The sequence below is a fragment of the Bacillus rossius genome, chromosome 6 (assembly GCF_032445375.1).
Source record: "Bacillus rossius redtenbacheri isolate Brsri chromosome 6, Brsri_v3, whole genome shotgun sequence".
Lineage (NCBI taxonomy): Eukaryota > Metazoa > Arthropoda > Insecta > Phasmatodea > Bacillidae > Bacillus > Bacillus rossius.
Window position 1 is genome coordinate 32,374,492 of NC_086334.1, and position 20,251 is coordinate 32,394,742.

Consider the following 20,251-nt stretch of genomic DNA (forward strand, 5'->3'; position numbering starts at 1 on the left):
GATCGATCGATTTTTTAAACTAACTAACCTTCGGAAAAAATTAAATTACTCTTTGTAAGCGGAAAAATAATGCATGAGTTCACGCTTTAGTACACAAGTTAAAAAAATTATTCTGTGACTTACTGTACAATAAAAAGGTCTATATTTATAATTGGTGGCTTCTAAAATTGGTTTTAGTTTATTTATATTTAAACGTTATAATACTATTTAGCGTGTTCTTAAAATGAATTTTTCAATCGGGAAGAATGATTTAAATCATTATTTTGGTTAAATTCCATTCCTAGTTTGCACTGTGCGTCAAAGAGAAAACCCAAAGCACAGACAAATAAAGACAAATACACAAGCACTCAGAAAACTAGCAACAATCAGCCGATGTCAAATGTTGATTTTCTAGACAGCACAGTGAATTTTGTGGAAGGAAATCTTCGAAACAATATCACAGCACAGACAAACACAGCAGGCTGACAACGACGAGGCAGTTGCAACAAGAACAGTAAATAAGACGAACAACAACCTCTGACGACACAGCCACAATTAGAGAAACCCAACGATGGTACAAAACCAATAATCTGGACAGCACGCAAACAATACAGCTACGCACATGCTAACTCAGTGATAAAAATCAAACAATTATCCTGATAACACGATGACAGTACAGATGAACACAGTATGATGTATGTATGTACCCGTCATCGGGCACAAACAGACTGATAACGGACACAGTTTTCCAGCAACATTTATATATATTTTTTTACAGTTCAACAGTTTTGCATCATTCGACGAATGCGTGTCACTACGTTCATGTGTTTAGTCTCGTGAGGTAGTACAACATTCAGTTAAGGGGAATGGAAAGGTAAAATATCTTGGGAATGCTGGAATCGAATATCAAAGATAAAATCTGAACTACTCATCATATTTCTTTGCGGTTTGTTTTGCCAACTAGATAATTTAATTACAGAGGGTTGTGTGTACAGCAGTGGCCACAATAATGCATAGTTTTTTAGAAAAAAAATTAAATAACTTTATGCAGAAATAAGGGGTATTAGCCACAAATTATAAATTATACCAAAATATAATTTTTGAATGGTGTAATACAATATTATCTAGAGCTCTATAATACAGAATTTTACGTAATTGCTCAACAAGCGTGTCCTTCCTTACCTAAATGTTGCATGGCAGGTTTTAATTGGTTAAAATTCCTTTAAAATTCAGCGATCAAGTGTTTTTTTCACTTTGATTATAATAGAGTTCTAGATAATATTATATTACACAATATAAAAATTACATTTAGGTATAATTTTTAATTTTGTGGCTAATACCCCTTATTTCTGCATAAAGTTATTTAATTTTTTTTCTTCTAAAAAACTATGCATTATTGTGGCCACTGCTGTACACACAACCCTCTGTAATTAAATTATCTAGTTGGCAAAACAAACCGCAAAGAAATATGATGAGTAGTTCAGATTTTATCCTTGATCTTCGATTCCAGGATTCCCAAAATATTGTACCTTTCCATTCCTCTTAAGCGTTTACCAGTGTATACATTTCCTGTCGTCGACCCACTGAAGTGGAATTACTTGCAACTCTCCGCCTGATGAATTATGCAGCTGGACCACTCTTGCGTATACTGCGAGTAGTCTGCTACTAGGCGTCAGTTGGCAGCATAACCCAATATAGGAACACAAAATCTCTGGGGAAAAAACCCTGGAATTTACGGAAGAGAGGTAGGGGCAATTTAAAACGTTTCTGCAAGAAATTTATAAACATTTATTTTGATTATTTGTTTATTAAATTCACCCTTCATTCATAACATAACTGTAACCCTGGTCTTGAATATTATTCAGTACATTTATGTTTATATTAACATGGTTAAATTTTTTCTGCGTGTAAATATTTGGTTAAGGTTCACTGAACTGGACGAGACTTTCCCTCCTAACAAAACTGGAACTAGCACGTCGAATCCGCGATTGTGCGCACGAATATTCTTCATCCAGAATATGACATATCTCCCACTCATTTACAGAAGAGTCAGCACGGTGGTTTCCCATTCGCAACCAGTGAAGTTTTTACAAAGTAATTCACGTCATGTTTTGGCTACTACACACGACGAAATTGACAATTTTTTAAAGGATCGTAGATAAATACATCGTTCATGTACACCAAATGTCATTTTGGCGGGAAAACAATAATAATTAAAATCAGTGAAAGAATACAACAATCAGCGAAATATGGCAATATGTTATTTTTGTACGTCAAGCAGTCAACAAAAAAATATGCAGTAGTCTGATATTTCACGTCCGAAAATATAGGTTACAAATTACAGCAAAAAAAAAAAAAAATACCGTGTACGTCTTTCAAAAGGAGTGGCCATCAAACTCTCAAATAAAACCAGGAAAAAACGCTGGTCACGTCATTCTCACGCGTCGAGGGTCGTGGGTTCGATCCTTGCCTTCAGTATGACGAATTTATGAGCGTCTAACCGGCACCACGTGGTTTGGAAACTAATTTAATCTTGGAGGTCCCGTCACCTTGATTGTGCCAGGTAAGACCGTACCTTTACCTAACCTGAAAGACCACACTAAGAAAAAAAAAAATTTCATAAAAATATATAATGTTATGTAATTGCCACTACTTAAAAAAACTAGCATTCTATTTTTTTTAATTGAGCAATAATTATACTAGATGAAATTTCCACTAGTATCATTCTTGGCCAGGGAGAGATAACGCTTCCTCAAAGTAAATGCCGCTTGCTTGGGTTGTCGGTTTCTTGAAAAAACACCTTTCCTGTTTCCGTCTATTCTCTTCACTCCTGAAACATTTAAGCAAAACAAAATATGGTTTTTTTTTTTCTGATGACACATAATTATGTTTTGTATTAAATGAGTTTTGACTGGTAAAGAAAAGGCTTTTTTTTTTTTTGTCAGGCAGATGGCATGATCTAATCTTTACATACAATTTCCAAAATTGAGTTTATATTTTGGTTTTAATCATATTTAAAAAATCATGAAAACAAAAAATACCCTCTGAAAAAAATTGAAATTGCATGAACACCAAATATTTTTGCTATAATCGACGAATAATTTGATACGTGTAAGATTTGTTGTCATTTATGTTATACGCATTAATTTGAATTAATTTCATTGCTTGTTTTAATACTATTGTAACGGCCTAAAATACTGTAAGATACCAGTGAAAGATTTTTTTTTTAATAACTAGTCAGACGATCCCGGTAGATTCACTTCCATTGCCTTTCCCCATCATCCTTCACGATTCATTTCATTATCAACTTTTCATGTACATATTCCCTTTACGGTCGACACCGATAAGAGTAAGTCGACGGCCGTAACACTATACTTTTAACTATCTTAACTGGGTGAAACACTTTGGCTTATAATCAATTAACCTAAAACTATTTTCACTTGGTTGTTATAGCATCAAATTATCTGATTATCTGCCTATCTGAATATTTAAATTAAAAAATATTTAGACCGTATTGAGAGAATTAGCAGATCATAACATATAGAGACAATTAAACTCTAAGTAAATAAACACTAAAATTTATGTCAGCATTTACTCAATTTCAGGGAAACATGCTATGGCACTTATACTGTGTTGCCAGATTGACATTGGGAATCGTGGTATGCTGTGATAATGTTAATAGCTTACACTTTCACTATTCTCTAGATTACTTTCCCTTTTGAGTTTGTCAAAAAATTCCCCCCCCCCCTTTTTTCCTAATCAGTGTGGTGGTTTCTTTTGATTTTTATTCCTAATGCCACCGAATACATTCTTCGGTTTTATCACGAAAAGTCTATGTATTATATATACACATAGTCTGATAAAGTGATATGAAATTAACTGTTTTTTTTTTTGTATGAAAGTGAAAATATAGTATTAACTTAAACCAATAGATAGTCAAAACATAAGTTTTCTTAAAAGGTAAGATTTATGATCATCATTCATCACTGTAAGTAATTCTTGTCAGTGCTCCTAAACATGTCATGGAAGTATAAATATGGTACATTTCCTGGGCACTTGAGTTTATCCTAAAACATTAGGTGTGATACCGTGGCTTTGCGGGATATTTATCATTCACCCCATTATATGTTTAGGGACTTTACCAAACATTATCTTAGAAGGGAACAATGGATCTGTGGGTCCGATTTCATACCTGGAGAACATAACTCAAAGTGTTTTAATGAGGGAGGGATAGCAACTGAAAGACCCCATCTTGGGTTCATATAATTCAGTGGAATGCCTGACGCAATGGCGACTGGCTGCTGAAAGTAGTTTCCTCGGTGAAGTTACTGGCGTTTAGCAATGAAATAATTTTTTTTCGGGGAATGACCACACTCGTAATAATACATTCAATATACACTACGTTAAGTTCTTCAAAATATCTTTGAGTGTGAGCCCTGCCTAAATTTAGGTCCATTTTGAATTATTAAACTTTATTAAATTACTATTACTTCTTTCTGTTCCTAAAGTTTCCGACTTAAAGGGACCCGCCTACCTGGGCACACATGCGGTGAGCAGATCTTCAGAAGAAACCACACAAATTTGGTTTTTGGTTTAAAAAAAAAAAGGCATTCGAGAATACGTTGAGGGCGGGCGGATTTCCGTATTTCGTTTTTTAAACTGATTTTTAGAAGAGTGAAAATGGTTAAAAAAAAAAAAAGGTGTATTTATGATTCTTGAAAACACTCGAAACACTTGCATTACGCCTTCATCTACATTTAAGCTCCATGTAATGTAATGGTTAAAGCTGAAATCTCAAGGTAGTCCTATGCCACGACCTGAAGACCGCGCGCTAGAGCAGAGGAGACGCGAGACACCAGCGAGCGTGTCGCGCCTAGTAGACCGACACACGCGTGCGCCCCAGACCAGGCGGGCCCCTCCGAGTCCCCAGCGCCCTCGTCAGCTCCGCACTCTGGTCGGTCATGAAGTCGGCGAAGTTCCAGATCATCTCGCCGGCGAACAACCCCTCGGCCCGGGCGTCGTCGAAGCCCGCGAACTGCGCCCGCAGCAGCTCCGCCTGGTAGTCCTCGCTCCAGATGGCGCTCGGCAGCTGCGGGCGGCAAACAAGTGGGCGCGCGCGTGAGTTATTATTAGAGACCTGCGAAATTCGCGGGTTCAATGATAGACTCTACTACAATCTACACACTCGGGCAAATGCCACCTGTTCATTGGCTGCTGACTTGTGAGTCGTCTCGACTGGGCAGCCTGTGATTCGACACTTCTTTGAGCGAGGAATTGGCCCTCATTACTCCAGATTAACAGTGAACCAGTGGTAGAAGCAGCGCTAAGGTATAATTATTTGAATTGTAGCATGTCACGAAATGAATCCGCGAATTTTGCAGGTCTCTAGTTATTACCTATTTGGCGTGAAAATAACTAACTTTAATTTTACACGCAAATAATTAATAGAAATTAAATAATAAAATTACTGCAGTGATACTAAAATACGGTCGGTAAAAAATAAATTCAATCAAATTTAAAAAAATAAATATTCAGTATTCAATATTAATATAAACATGTGTATAAAATATAGTAAAATCATCGAAATAATTTTTTTAAGTAATAATGAAAATAAATATATATTTAATGTTTTATCTAATGTATTATTTTAAATTATTTATTAAATAATAATGTAATAATTTATAATGCAAATAATACATACGGGAACATATTCCCACTTATATAAATACGCTTGAAAAAGTTTATAATAGTACTAATATTAACAAAAAAAAATGTTTTTAATTGTATGAACCAGTATTCAATATAAATCACTAAGCATATATATAATATTTATTTGTATGTAGCCTTTTTTTTTTTACATCCTATGAAAGTGTTGTTGCATGGCGCGCGCGCATCGTAAAAATTATCTCATTTTTTGTTCGAAACACGCCTAAAGAAGTATAACTTCTACAAAAACAAGCAATTTGCAAATCACGTTATCTCCGATATAAAAGTTCGTGAAAACAGCAGAAGGTCTTTAAATCTTCCACGTTCGGGGTCACGGCCATGCTGGTTTAACGATTTTTACGGATAATAGAACTTCAATATATTTCCAAGAGTAATGTAAAATGTGAAAATTTGAAATGTAACCTGTTATAATACAAGGAAACACTCTACTGAAAATGATAACTGGCATACAATTTTGTGCTAACAGTAAACCAGTGAAAGCAGTTGCCTAACAAAGCAAGCATATCGGGTTAATGATAAACATGTTGCTGTCAATTTAACCAATTACCTACTGAAAATATGTGACAACTGCTGCTGTTTATTTTAAAAATTATGTGACCCGGTGAATGATTTGTTTAAATATTTTATATTCTACATTTCACATGGCAATGCCAGTTTTCTAACGGGTTTGAAAGCTTTTGATTACATATTTGTATGACTATTTAAGTCTACCAAATATATTCCAGGGTATTTTGACATTTGGCACACCAATACGTTTATTATGTTAACTAATGTTTACGAATGTGAATATATACAGGTTTATGTTGCTAGACGTGTAACCGCAATCTTGAAGACATCAACTTGTGGGTATTGCAGAAAAATATAACATGTTCTATTACGGTTTTGGTTAAGACTTTGGATATGAAAACTTTTATACCCGCAGCTTTGAAATGGTAATAAACTGTTACCTCACGAGAGCAGGCACGCTAACAGTAATTATGTATGAGAACTGCTAAAGGCCCTGTTATACTGTCAAATATTTGTCTCCAATATATTTCACACTATATTTGGAGGAGTAGTATCGGACGGAAATGCCTTCCAATTTTCTCCATAAAATATATTTGGACAGATAACCTCAAAAAAAAATGTTTTAAACCATGCCTCACTATTCGAGTTTATTTTTGGTTTGAGCTATCAAAACATTTCAATTTTAATCTAAATTTTGAAATTAAAAAAAAAGAGTATCACAGTATTAGTTGGAATTTTTTTAACTTGTTATGCTATTCGCGCAATTTTTAAAGTTATGGAAATATAATTTCTCTTTTTTGCACTTTCTTTGGCACACGACGACATTCATACTAAAATTATTTTAGATATTTCACATTTATTCATTACCATTTATAACTACCAATTTATTATTCGCCATTTTAAAAAATTCGATGTGATTGAAACAATGTCATTTCCGTTTTCGCTAGGCATGGTTTTGATTGGCAGATCACATCCAATACATAAGATATTTTGTATCCCCATTCTATAAGGAAAATATATACATGTATAATTTTTTTTATGGAAACGCAAGTCATCCAACTTTGTCGAACAAACGTGGCAGCGCTAGTGTCGTTTCAGGTGACGTCGCAACTCTCCAAAGGTTACTTGACACAACATGTTGGAAGGTGACAGTGTTGGATGCGTGTGGCGCGAGGCTGGCTTAAGAGTGTGCGATACATGTGGTTCCGAGCGGCAAAATCGACGTTTGCGGCGGAGCAGATTCTGTAAATACCATAACATAAATTGGATTTTGGTAAAATATTATTTACAAAGTAAGGATGGATCCGAAAAATGTTATTACTCGAAATTTCGGTATGCGTCTTATTTTATTAACTAAAATGAACCACTCAACGGTGGCATGGTTAGACAGGCGGTGAAAGGTGTTGTTACCAGGTGCAGCCCAACCATGGAGTCCCCTCCGTACTCGGACACCATGAGCGGCTTGCGGTGCTTGGCGTGCCAGTTGCGCAGCAGGGAGAGCACCCCGGGCCTCACCGCGCCCAGCACCCCCGGGTACTTGTAGAAGCCCAGGTACTCGTTCACGCATATCACGTCGAGGAACTGCGCCTGCGGGCCCGACACGCGACACGCACTTACACGTCTTCCATGCCTTCACTCAGGGGCGCAACAACTAAATTTCCAAAGGGAAGGGGGCAATATACCTTTTTATAAAGAATCATCAATCCCCCCCATTGAAGTGGGGGCTCCGGGGGTCCTCCCCCGGGAAAATTTGTTTTTCAAGGTGGAAAATGGTGCTATTTAAGCAGTTTTATTATCTAAAAATTGATTACACAGCACTTTCTTTGCCCCCGTTTGCCCCCACTTCAAGGTTTCAGAGGAGGGGGGGGGGCAAAATACCCTTGCCCCCCCCCCCTGTTGTTGCGCCCCTGCCTTCACTCTAGTTCTTGAAGAGAAACTTCTTTGGGCGTGATGGGAGTGAAATTTCAATGGCCGAATTAATTTTACTGCAACGTTTTTCGTGGAACATTGTTGAGAAACGTTTCTGACGCGAAAAAGATAGAGAACAGGTACTTGGCCAAAGAGATTATAAAGATAAATGATAAAATTGCGGTTGGTAGTTTTCGTATGTTAATTATTGGTATGCTGGATTCGATTCATAGAAATAATAGTTTACCTTGAATTTCGTAAAATGTTGAAATTGTAACTGTTATTTTTCGTATGTTTATTATTAGTACCCAATATTATTCATAAGCATGATAAATTCTGAGATAAATTGTCTTAAAACCATAGTTACGCCTTTTCACCGTTTTAGGGTCGGGATTCTTTTATTATATATAGCCTAATTTTTATAAGTTAGCCAAAGATCTCATTGATAAATAATTATCAAAATCAGTCAAGTAGTTTTCGAGTGATCCCGGAAAAACAGACATACAAACAAACCGAAAAATAGACAAAATATTAAAAAAAAAAAAATTGAGATCTTAATAATGTTAGTAGCCGTTTCCAATAGCGTTTTTCCTTCGAAATTTCATTCTATGAACAGTTTTATTTTTAGTATATATATATATATATATATATATATATATATATATATATATATATTTCTCCCAGTTCCTCCTTACCCCTTTCCCCACCCCACCCATAATTCCTGTATCAGCCACTGACCGCTCTGTCGGTGTCGTAACCCTGGTTGATGGCTTGCGTGATCGCCCTGGTGCCGTCCAGTGATCTGGCGTGCTCTGTCACCGATCTGAAAACAAGAGAACACGAGGGCACGTGTTCACGCTTATTACCATTTTCGCTACAGCTCTAAATAGTATTATTTTACAAACCGAATGACGAATATGTACGCGTCGGGAAAGGCGAATCCGTCAAAGTGTTGGAAATGAAAAAAAAGTGGCCATCATGCTAGAGTTATTCTAAAATACATAAACGAATATAACAGAATAAGTTGGAAACGTATACACGACTGCACGACTTCTGGTTTAAAGCCAAGACTGGTATACGTCCTTGAAGTTGGGCATGAGCCACATTTTCTTTTTTTAATTGTAAATAATAATTTAAAGTATTTAAGATAGAACACTGATAGTCTGGATAGTTTTTAATCGAATGAAGTTATACAAACACCGCGAATTTTTTTTGATGTCTCAAAAAAAAATTATTTCATTGAAATAATTGGGAGTAGGTAAGTAACACGTCATCAAAGTATGTGAAAAATAATAGGGGTTAACAGGCGGTGATATGCCGGAAATGAGCGGAGAACTTTGCAGTAATCGAGACGTTATCCTTGAAACATAGCTTGGACGTCACTATGACGTTCAATCCCAGGGGGGCTCGGGGCCCCCCGCTGATCTCCGGATCCCCACCACTCTCCCGTCGTCAGTCTCCTCAACTCGCAGAGCACGTGCTTACTTGAAGTAGGGCTCCGCCTGCTCCTCGGTGGTGGATGCCTCGTTGGCCACGGACCACATGACGACCGACGGCCGGTTCTTGTCCCGACGAACCATCTCCGTCAGCGCCCGCTTGTGGTTCCTCAGCAGCTCGTCCGACCAGTCGCTGCAACCGCGGCGGGGGTGTGTGAGGTGTCAGCAGACGTGGCGTGGCTTTGCCATCTCTCAACACCCGGAACATTGCACAAATGGTGCAGGACCATACTATTTAAATACTATAAAAACGTTTACTAACATGAATGTTATAAACCACGAGCGAATTCGCGATATCAAAGAAGCAAAAATCATTTAGGATATCACTAGAGATTTAGGTTTTTTTTTCCAAAAAAGAAGTATTTTAATAAAAATTTTCCTGTAGTTTCCCGAATTTTTTTTCTGCAAAACAGGAAATTTTTCCGAGCTATACTTTCCCATAAACGTACCAAATAAAACATACTTTATTTTATTTACCACTTAATGAATCACTTAAACATTTGGGAGGTATATGTAGGACCCATGCTACCCTCTACTAACTGATATGAACAAAAAAAATGTTGGTTTGAACAGTAACTACCAATCTGCAGAAAAAAAAATTATTGTATAACGTTTATCAACATATCTTCAATTGTGTAAATTCATGTTGGTAATGGGATTAAAAGGAAAATTTTCCTGAAAGAAAAGTATGTGGTTATATTTTTCCAGAAAAATTTCAGAACAGAAAACTTTCCGCGGAACTCACGTTCAAAGATATCACCCACTTAAATTAGGTTTGCCGTAATTAAATCTTATGGGTTGAGGATTTCTAAATGGTGGTTCAGAAAAGGGTTGTACTAAGCATGATCAGATTAAGCTGTAAAATTCCCAGGCCTTCATCGTTTACGTACTGCGCGTTGACTATGGGGCATTCGTCGATGATCACGATCCCCTGTTGGTCGGAGAAGTCCATTATCTCTTCCGCGTATGGGTAATGGGAAGTTCTGTAGCCGTTAGCTCCCGTCCATCTGATGAGGTTGTAGTCACGCAGTATCAGAGGGAAGTCCACTCCTTTGCCCCGGATCTGACAAAATAATAATAATAACAGTAATAATAAATAATAACCTAAAGGGCCCTTAAGCTGGGTTTACGATTGATTTCCTTAAGAATTATAACTTAACATCGAGCACACGATTAAGTCAAAACTACATTTTCCAGTTTATGATTGACATAGAAGTCGTTAATTCTAACCAATCACAGCACAAAACACATGGTCGGCCATTGTTCGAAACGGAGAAACAGGTTTGAAATAGGTTATTGACAAATGGGATATCTATTTTTCGAAATGGATGATGATTACAAATGACAAATATACGAATTCTAACCCAAAATACTGCCTCGCTCGGTCCAATAATAAGACATAAACTTTCGGTTGAAAGGTCCCGGTTTGTTGTGATTGGTCGCTTCCCTTAAGTCTTAACGAAAAATATAAAATATAACAATTTCTGTTAAGTCTTAAGTCATCATATGGTTCGCACACGACCCGTCAAAATGCACACACGACAATCATAAACCATTCCACTAGTTTACATAGAGTCATATGGTAAGTACACGACTAAGTCTTAAGTCTTAGTTCTTAATTTTCAATCGTAAACCCACCTTTACACACGGACCACTCTGTCGCGCGACTGAGTGTCGCCACAGGCGCCACTCAGTGTCGCCACTCGGTGGCCCGTGGGGCTGAAGAAGCTGCAGATAAGCGCCACAGAGGTAAGTAGTTTGATCACAAAGCAAGGTAGATGAACTTGTATAAATGTCCGTTTTATGTTTCAACAAAATTTACAATAAGTTATTTGAAATCATAGCCTTACAGTCACATCGACTGTTCAGTGCGTACTGAAACATTGATCGCACATCATTCAGAAAGAGTATTAAACTTTTTACTTTATCACATTCGTAGTAAATGAGACTAAAATATTTATAAATATATAAAGATTGCATGTAATTTTATCAGTCACCTTCATATGAGTACGGGATTAAAGACAGGATAATATTTACTTATAATGTAGGATAAAATGATTAAACAAGAATAGATAAGCTGATAATACATATAGTTATTACAAGTTTTTGTTAAGTAATTGTTAATATTTTTAAAAACTATATTAGTAAAAATGCGGCTACCAACCAAATTAATTTGCGGTTAGTAGTAGACATACATTCGTATACTACTGCGGTTCTTTAAAAGGAGAAAACAGTAACAAATAAATACTCTTAAAGGGTTCCAAATAAGCTTATTGAACATTTGAAAGTCTGTAATGTTTTATAATCACATAAAGTTTAAGTGAATCGTAAGAGTAAAAAAATAACGAACTGAGATCAGAATAAAATCAATACTTAAGTTATTTTATCTGGTAACTGACTCGTTATAATTTGCTCACATCCGAATCCTCGTGTCTACCGAAGCCGCGGAGGTACAGCGGCTTGCCGTTGATGAAGAACGTTGTGGAATTCCAACTCACAGTCCTTATCCCCACTGGCAGATGGTAGACGTCCGTCTCTCGCTCGCTCACGTTCACCTGCGAGCAGAGGCAGCACAGTAGACCTCAAACACACATGGGAGTGTCAAGACAACAGTGGTACAACCATTGAAGAGAGGAAGATGTAGGTAAGCTCTGGTTAATCCGTGGTACTGGTAACTCCATGATACCTTTTCTTAGCTCTCGGTATACGGTATTTGGCAGGAGTAATCTCGTGAATGGAACGAAAGTCGCATGGAATGAAAATGTGTAACCACGGTGCTGCCATCTGTGGCGGATGGCGGGAAGCAAAGTTCACAAAGCCAAAGGAAAACGTTATGGTATTAACTGTTTAATGAATTTTAACATGATAGGCTGTATTTTAATATATGTAATTCCGTCGGAAATCATGTTAAAAGTAAGGGTTTAGAATTTTTTCAAGTCTTTCGCTTTTATCGGAGTCATTTCATTATATAGTTTAAAAATTTAATAGTCGAAGTAGCTGCTTCGGGACTTCTGCCGGTCAGTAATTATTAATTTGAGAATCTTCTATATTCGAGCGGTTTTAGATCAATTCCCTTTAACGTGCTCGACTCACCTGAAGCTGGTACAGGTAGGCTGGATCCGAATGCATCAAGTAGGGCCACCAGAGCCTAGCATGAGGCACTTCCAGGCGTCCTTTTGCCCCCGTAGAGGTAGCGACGATCTCTTCGTCCCTGTCGTACAAACTGACCGACACCGAAGGAGTCTCTTCGCCTTCCACCAACCCGCCGTACGTCACAGTGTAGTCTATCACACCTAGACGAGATCAAAACTATGCCTGAATATATAATACTAAAAAATTTATATATATTTGCACCATTTAGTCATCTTGCAAACATAATATATTCGATTTTTAGATTCCTAGCTATGTGTTGTTAAGTTTGTACGCTGTGAAAAATTATATATACCTAAAAGGATAGTCTTTGGAAACTCAGTTGCCAAAAATATCACTTGTAAATCTGCAAGGCAGAGCTTCGAACCATTTGCAGTTTTACAAAGCTTTGCCTTGCAGTTTAACAAATGGAATCGTTGATAAACTGAGATTCCAAGGATTTAGTTTGTTAAAAGGACCATTTTTTTACTGTGTATTGTAAATTGTGTGTTTTGGGGCCATAAAATGTGTACTTTTAATTCACACATGCTTGCACAGAAATCCAGGTGACACGAAACCATTTTTAGGAGTGTATTATTAAATATACCATAAATAAAAACTAAATAAAATCAACTATTACCACTTAGTGTGATTTTACTAAATGTATTTTCTATGGAAATGGAAAAAAAAATTATTTCTATCAGTTTTGCTAATTATATTCTTACTTGGTCTTGAAGTCTCGTTAGCAAAAAAAAAAAAAAAAAAAAAAAAGCATCGTGCATGGAGCCACACATCTGATCAGATGCAAGATAAATGGGAAAGGACAAGGCAATGTCTGGTTTGAGCTCAGGAAACCACGGAAAAATAATCAGAATGGATGAACTGGTTTCCATACCTGGGTACATCTCACTAAGTCTTACCAAGTTTAATCTTCGTTCGTATCCTTGTTTGTTAGTTTTTCCTATAAGCTGATGCTTAGTGCCGGCGGCTTCACCCACAGTCAAACGTGGCTCAGAATTTTATTTAAAAGAAAAAAAATTAATTTTGAAGTAGCCTAAAACTTCACTTTGATTTTCATGCACAGCCGAATGTTTAAAATTTTCTCCTTTAATTTACGAAGATTGCTGGACAAATTATCCAGGGATCTTCGTATATTTACTGCTATCTTCGTAAATTTACAGACACTGAGATAACTTACTTTGAACATAAATCCAAAAGAATAATCTTGGTAAGTTGCATAACATTTAAAAACTGGCGGCGTCTACAGTAAATAACACTCTTCTTTGGTCCACCCTTGTTAAGAACGAAATATATAACTCGGAAGTCGAAATATGCCGTGGTTTCAACGAAGATTCTGGTTTTTTTTTGTTTTTTTTTCAATTACTAAGAAATCTTAATTTATTTCAGGGGAAGTCTTCGTTGGAAAGACCGTCAATTTACTGTTATTTCTAACAGTGTACAATGCCCAGAATATTTTCTGCATGATAATGTCAGGTCTTCCGCTCACACTTCCAGGAAAACAGTAAGTACTTACTTGGGAGTGGAGGCCAGAAATACTAGGGTTACTTGCTACTGGTCACGTTACAATAATTTGAGTGACGCCGTGGTCGATACAACAGAATGATCAAGGCGTGAGGACGATTGATTTCTTAAAATATTTCCACGTGAAAAGTACAATGGTGTATAATTTAATATTGGTAAGATATATGATTAAAACTCTGTATCGATTTTTTTTTGTAACTGGAACAGATATATTCATGAATAAATTGCATACATATGTGAATGTGAATATGTACATTTACATGAAAACAACTGTATCACTAAAAAAAAAAGTGTTCGCATCAATATTGGTTTTGATCCTTAGCTGGGTATAAATGCCCGGGTAAGATAACGTTTTTTGTTAACCGTTCCTTAAATAACTTTCTAGTATTAACGGTGCATATTAATAAGTAAAATACAACAAAATAAAGTTTAAAATATTTAATTATCTCTTACATTGTTAAAACAATGCTTAAATGTAACATCAATTAAAAATAAATTATGCTTTAATTTTCGTATGAAATACCCAGTATAATAAAAAAATATATATTTAATTTATTCAAAATAAACCGGAGCCATGTGTTTTACACAGTTACAATTTTTGTCTTGTAGTATTATAAATTATTTCTTGGCAACTGGTTTACAAAATAAATATTTTGTAAAAGTACAGGAAATTATTTTCTGTGTACATTGACCATGATGTAGGCGGAAAGTGAAACCCATCCTTCATTCCCATCCAAACAAAAAAATTTGTTTACCTGTGGTGTTCTCTATGTTGGTAGTAACGGTGATGTCGTCGATGTAAACTTGCGGCGTGGTGTAAAGGAATACAGGACGGTCGATGCCGGCGTACTGGAAAAAGTCTACCTCGACGTATAGATATTCCTTCGTCCCATTGTCCCTAAAATTTACCACAGTGGTTTAAATGATGTGTCATTTATAAAGAAACAAAACACTTTCATCCGAAGACATTAGTGCCTATTTAATGTAGGTAATTAAAATATAATTTTTAGAAATTGTTATTTTTTTTGTTGTTTTTTGCTACTAAAAATTCACATTTAATAATAATAAAGTGCTTGATCCATTAAATGCGTCTATTTCTAAAACAACTACTTGTTGCGCTCCAAAAACATTTCTTATGTACGAAACTTAGGTTTAACCGAGGTAAAAGATTTTCGATTAAAATTTTATATGTTGTGTTCTGGGAAAGACAGTTTTCAATCTCTTTACTTATTTAAGAAATATGAAATATGATTTATTTTAAAATGGCTGCCACAAAATCATAATTAGATTATGCAATTTTTAAATAACAAATACTTGTGTTTGAGTATTTCAACGCAGCTCTGAGTTAATAAAAAGTATGAGTAAATGTGTTTTCAAATGTATTTTTGCTCTTCAAGTTATCACAAGTTCTCAAAACACATTAACTTAACAAGTAGTTAAGAATTAATTAGCAAATAAAATTGTACTGAATTGGAAATATGTTCTCAGACTTACGTTTGGACTGTCTTTATCTTGCCTTGAGGAACTGTTGTAGGACTTAACGTGTTGTTGACGCTGACAACTATCAGATTTTTCTCTCCGTACTTCAGCTGCTTCGACACCTCGGCGGCAAAAGGAAGATGGCCGATGCTGTGCGATGCTACCTTCTGTCCATTCACCCACTACATTTGACAAAAATACCAGTCATAGGCTTTTAGCATGCATTACACCGTTGTGAACAGATTATCACGCACCCTTTTTAAAACAAAATGTGAATATTAAAAATTTGTATTTAAATGTTACACCAAAAATAAATAAGTATGCCTACATGGTGCAGGCTTCAGTCTGAAGAGTTTGGATTAGGCATTGACATTAGATGTTTAATATTGTATCATAGTACATGAAATTGATTGGTCAATATTGCCATAAATCTGACATTTCGAGGTTAACTGGAAATTTTAGACCCATTAAATGTTTTAATGCTTCAAGACACGAATAAATTAATATAGATATCTCTCGTAAACTATCAATATTTTATCTCAATATGATTTACTAAAATTAATGATTAATGTTTAATTGACATCGCTGTTGGATGTGGGCTGAAATAAAATTAAAAAAATGGAATGAATATTGATATTGAAAACATTTGAAATTTCACTTAATGAAAGTAATTTTATGTAAAAAAAACTGATTAGTTGGTTAAGAAACACCAGCCTACTTGAATAAGGATCATATCTTCAGGTCTTAACCACAGCAGAGATTTCAGTGAAGTGACAAGTTTTATGGTAGTTGTAGAACTTGGTTCAATAAAACTATCCAAAAGCTTAAAATTATCTTAAGTACTTTCTCTATTATTTGCAATAAACCAGTTTTTCAACTGCAACTTAAACTTCAAAGGCGTAAACTAGCCTTCGGAAACAACTTAAATCATTAGTCGTATATCTTTTTGTAACTTATTATTCATCGTCATGAATTTGCAGCCAATTTTATTGGTCGAATTACGCTCAACCTGTATATTGGTAGCTGAACTGTTTATTTACATTTAATGAAAATTTCAAAAAGAAATATAAATGACTTCTTTTATAAATGAACATTATTATCTCCACGAAAGCTTGCAGGACTATGAGCAACAGTAGCGGAACCACACCTTATAATGTTGCAGAGAATGTACAGAATAAAAGCGTTCGTACAGCGACAGACGCGCCAGTGCAGTGCACAAAAGCGATTCAGGAAAGCACTCACGACGACGGCGGCGTAGAAGACGCTGCCGAAGCGCAGCCACACGCGGCGACCGCTCCAGTGGCGCGGCACGAAGAAGTCGCGCTGGTACCACGCCAGGCCGAAGAAGCGGCGGTACCGCACCTCCGGCGGGATGTCGTTGTAGCTGGCGGGCACCGGCATGGATATCACGTCCCCCGTCTGTAAAACCACACAGAGATAAATATGTACTTAAAAAAAGTATTTTTTTTTGGTAAACCTGTTAGTTGTGTAGAATAGTTCCTTCTGGCACAGGGTTTCATGGTGCGGTGCTTGGTGCTGACCGCGATCTTGGATTGTGACTAAAAAAATAACTCAGAATAACTCAAAATTCCTTAAAAAAAAATATATATATATATATATTGCCCGTTTTCGTGAGAAAAATTCCCGTTTTGATTGAAAATCTCCCGTTTTAGTCCTTAAAAATGCCAACAGCTTCGACATTCCTAAAAAACGGCTTAAATTCCTTAATGACTAGCAGCTCTAAGCCGCACCTTCTCAATTAGGATGCCATGACCACCATCTTGGATTATGATGTCACCGTTGCAATTTCCGTTTACTGCCACCATCTTGAAAATCTGTAATTATTATCCGATTTTAATAAAAAAAAATTAAATTCATAAAAAAATGAATTAATCAAAATTTAATAAAAATATTAAAGAAAACACTGTTGCAATTTCGTTACGCCCGCCATCTTGGATATGTATGACATAATCATGGCGTGTTTCGTTACAGACACCATCTTGGATTCTAGATCGTTTCACTTTTCGTTGTGCCTGCCATCTTGAAAATCTGTAGTTATTATGCTAGAAATTTGAAAAAAAAAATCATAAAAAATTAATTAATCAAATGTTAGTAAAATATTATTTTAACACGCACTTACGTCCTTGATACGAACCCGGTGAGGTAAAAAAAAAAGATAGATCCTTCCTCCATGGAAGCCAATGACCGACTGACCTCCCACCACTAATACCAAGATATATATCGCCAGCTAGTATGACGTCACATCCACCATCTTGTTTTCGACTGCTGGAGTCAGCAATTTTGTTTTCGTCTTCTGGAGTGCGCTACCATTATGTTAGTTTAATTTTTACGTGCTAGAGTGCATTAATAATTTATTATTACTGAGGTGACCACCATCTTAAAATTTGGACGCCATCTTGGAAATTTGTATTTATTGACCTATAAATTCGGGAAGAATTCCAATATTCATCGAAAAAACCACTCATTAATTTACTTATTGAATCGATACTTGGTTAGAAAAAAGAAATTAACTAATTAAATTAAACTCTGAATAAAAAAATGTGTCTCATTACAAAAAAAAAACACGCAGGGATGGTTTTTCCAGGAATAACAAAAAGCACTTTGAGAATATCAGCAGAAGCTTTGCCAGGAATAACCAGGGGCACATGGAGAAATTCAACAGAAGTCTCGCCAGGAATGACCAGAAGCACTTAGAGAAAACCAACAAAATTTAGACAAGAATAATCCGGAGCTCACGTTGAAAAAAAAAAAACGATAAATAAAGCTCAGCGGATCATGAAAAAAATATATTTAAAAAATTACAAAAAAAATTCTGGGTTGTGCTAGAACTGTGTCCTTGCTGAACAAATGAGAATTTGTCAAGCTGCAAGAAGTTGTATGTAAATGTCTCGATGGCCGTACGGTCAAAGGCGTATATTTTTCAACCCAAATGTCCGAGCTGCCATTATTCGAATTACCATTTTTCAATGTATTTTGTAAAAAAAAAAAATTGAATTTAGTATGTCAATAAGGATCACAGCAACATTTGTAGGTAATAGAACATCAACCTTATGTGTATGAGAAAGAGCGATAATGGCACTCTCTGGGAACAAAATAACAGTATCCAAAATGGCAGGCAGCCTCTAGCACAAAATAACCAAGATGGCAGTCGTGACATCATCCAAGATGGCGGCCTCCAGTAGGCGGAAACAAGATGGCGGACATGACGTCAGAATCGAAAAAAGTGGTTGCGATGTCAGATTCTAAAATGGTGGACTTGTGATCAGAATTAAAGATGGTGGCCATAACGAAACGTGCCATGTACGGTGAGAGAGGTTTTCGATTTCAAGATGGCTGAATTCAAGACGGCGACTGAGGTCAAAGGTCGTCGAAGTATCAAGGCCGCAGTCATCCGAGATGGCCACCGTAACATCATGGTGGTCGGCACCTCGCACCTCAACCGGGAACCAGATGCAAGAAATACTTTATTATACTACTGCCAATGACTTCACAGAGTTTCGTCTGGACCTACAAACTTGGCGTGATGTAGTAGTTTCTGAAACTCGTGCAAGACTCACCTTCCACAGCTCCTGCTCGTACCACCCCTCGGCGACGCCCTTGTAGCGGTCCTCGTCCGGAGGGATGCGGAAGTTCCACAGGCCGTCCAGAGACCTCACCTCCCTGGACTCCGATGGCCGCGGGTAGAGTATCCCCCCGACCACGTCGTCCTCACTCGTCGACGCCGACGAGTCGAAAAGTACGGGCAACAGCAGGAAGATACTCGGGTGCAACATCTTTCAACAACGGACAGAGCCTTTAAAACTGACTTTTACCTATAATTCATAATTTCTTATAAAGCGACGGATAAAAATTATCGTACCGCTATCGCCATTAAACAATGCACTTCAAAAGAGTGTTTACTCAACGAAATACGTAGCGATAAGATCACGTAACGCCTATTGAAAATAACGATTTTTCATACACGATAAAACAAACAGAAACGTATATAAGATAAATTATTATGTTGGTAACGTAATGTATTTCAAACTATCAGACACAACTAAAGTACACAGCATTTTGTGCAGAGTTCAAATATATTTCATTTTTCTTTTCTTTTTGCCATATCGCAATACCAAATGTTCGTGACACCAACAACGCACAAATATGTTTCGTATCAATTGCATATTTGATTAACTAATTAATATACTACCTAAGATAACGGTTACTTTCTAAAATATTTACTGTAGCAAATACGCTTCAGCGAGCTGAAAAGAAACAGCCGCACATTTTAGTACAGGTGAAATTTATTGAATGCTAATCAAAGACGGACCCTACACCATAATACACGCAGCAAGGCAGTTTTTTGTTTTCAGTATTATTTGTTTGTTAAGTCTCGTCGGAAGTAAGGTCATTAAAGACGGTTACACACAATGACACAGACTAGGAATACTGGGAAAAGGAGTCGGCTGTTATCTGTAGTAAGG

The 20,251-nt window shown here is 36.5% G+C and overlaps 1 protein-coding gene across 1 annotated transcript; it reads right to left on the reverse strand.

The window, feature by feature from the left end:
* Positions 1-1,743: 1,743 nt before the first annotated feature.
* On the reverse strand, positions 1,744-19,625 carry LOC134532987 (beta-glucuronidase-like). Its single transcript, XM_063370086.1, has 12 exons — positions 19,346-19,625; positions 17,010-17,186; positions 15,783-15,949; positions 15,044-15,186; positions 12,711-12,910; positions 12,035-12,172; positions 10,508-10,680; positions 9,607-9,750; positions 8,860-8,944; positions 7,624-7,800; positions 4,930-5,068; positions 1,744-2,809 (listed from the first exon to the last, which is right to left on the reverse strand). Exons 1-12 carry the CDS (start codon positions 19,559-19,561, stop codon positions 2,679-2,681), a joined length of 1,890 nt encoding a protein of 629 aa, XP_063226156.1. The 5' UTR covers positions 19,562-19,625; the 3' UTR covers positions 1,744-2,678.
* Between the last annotated feature and the right edge of the window lie 626 nt (positions 19,626-20,251).

What these genes read in the sequence shown, in the direction of transcription:
- LOC134532987 (XM_063370086.1), bottom strand. Translation starts at nt 19,561, where the DNA reads ATGTTGCACCCGAGTATCTTCCTGCTGTTGCCCGTACTTTTCGACTCG. An exon ending in CAGGCGGAGCCCTACTTCAA is followed by an intron (nt 8,945 to 9,606) that starts GTAAGCACGTGC and finishes TCTTGTTTTCAG; the next exon opens with ATCGGTGACAGAGCACGCCA. An exon ending in CCATGGTTGGGCTGCACCTG is followed by an intron (nt 5,069 to 7,623) that starts GTAACAACACCT and finishes TGCCGCCCGCAG; the next exon opens with CTGCCGAGCGCCATCTGGAG.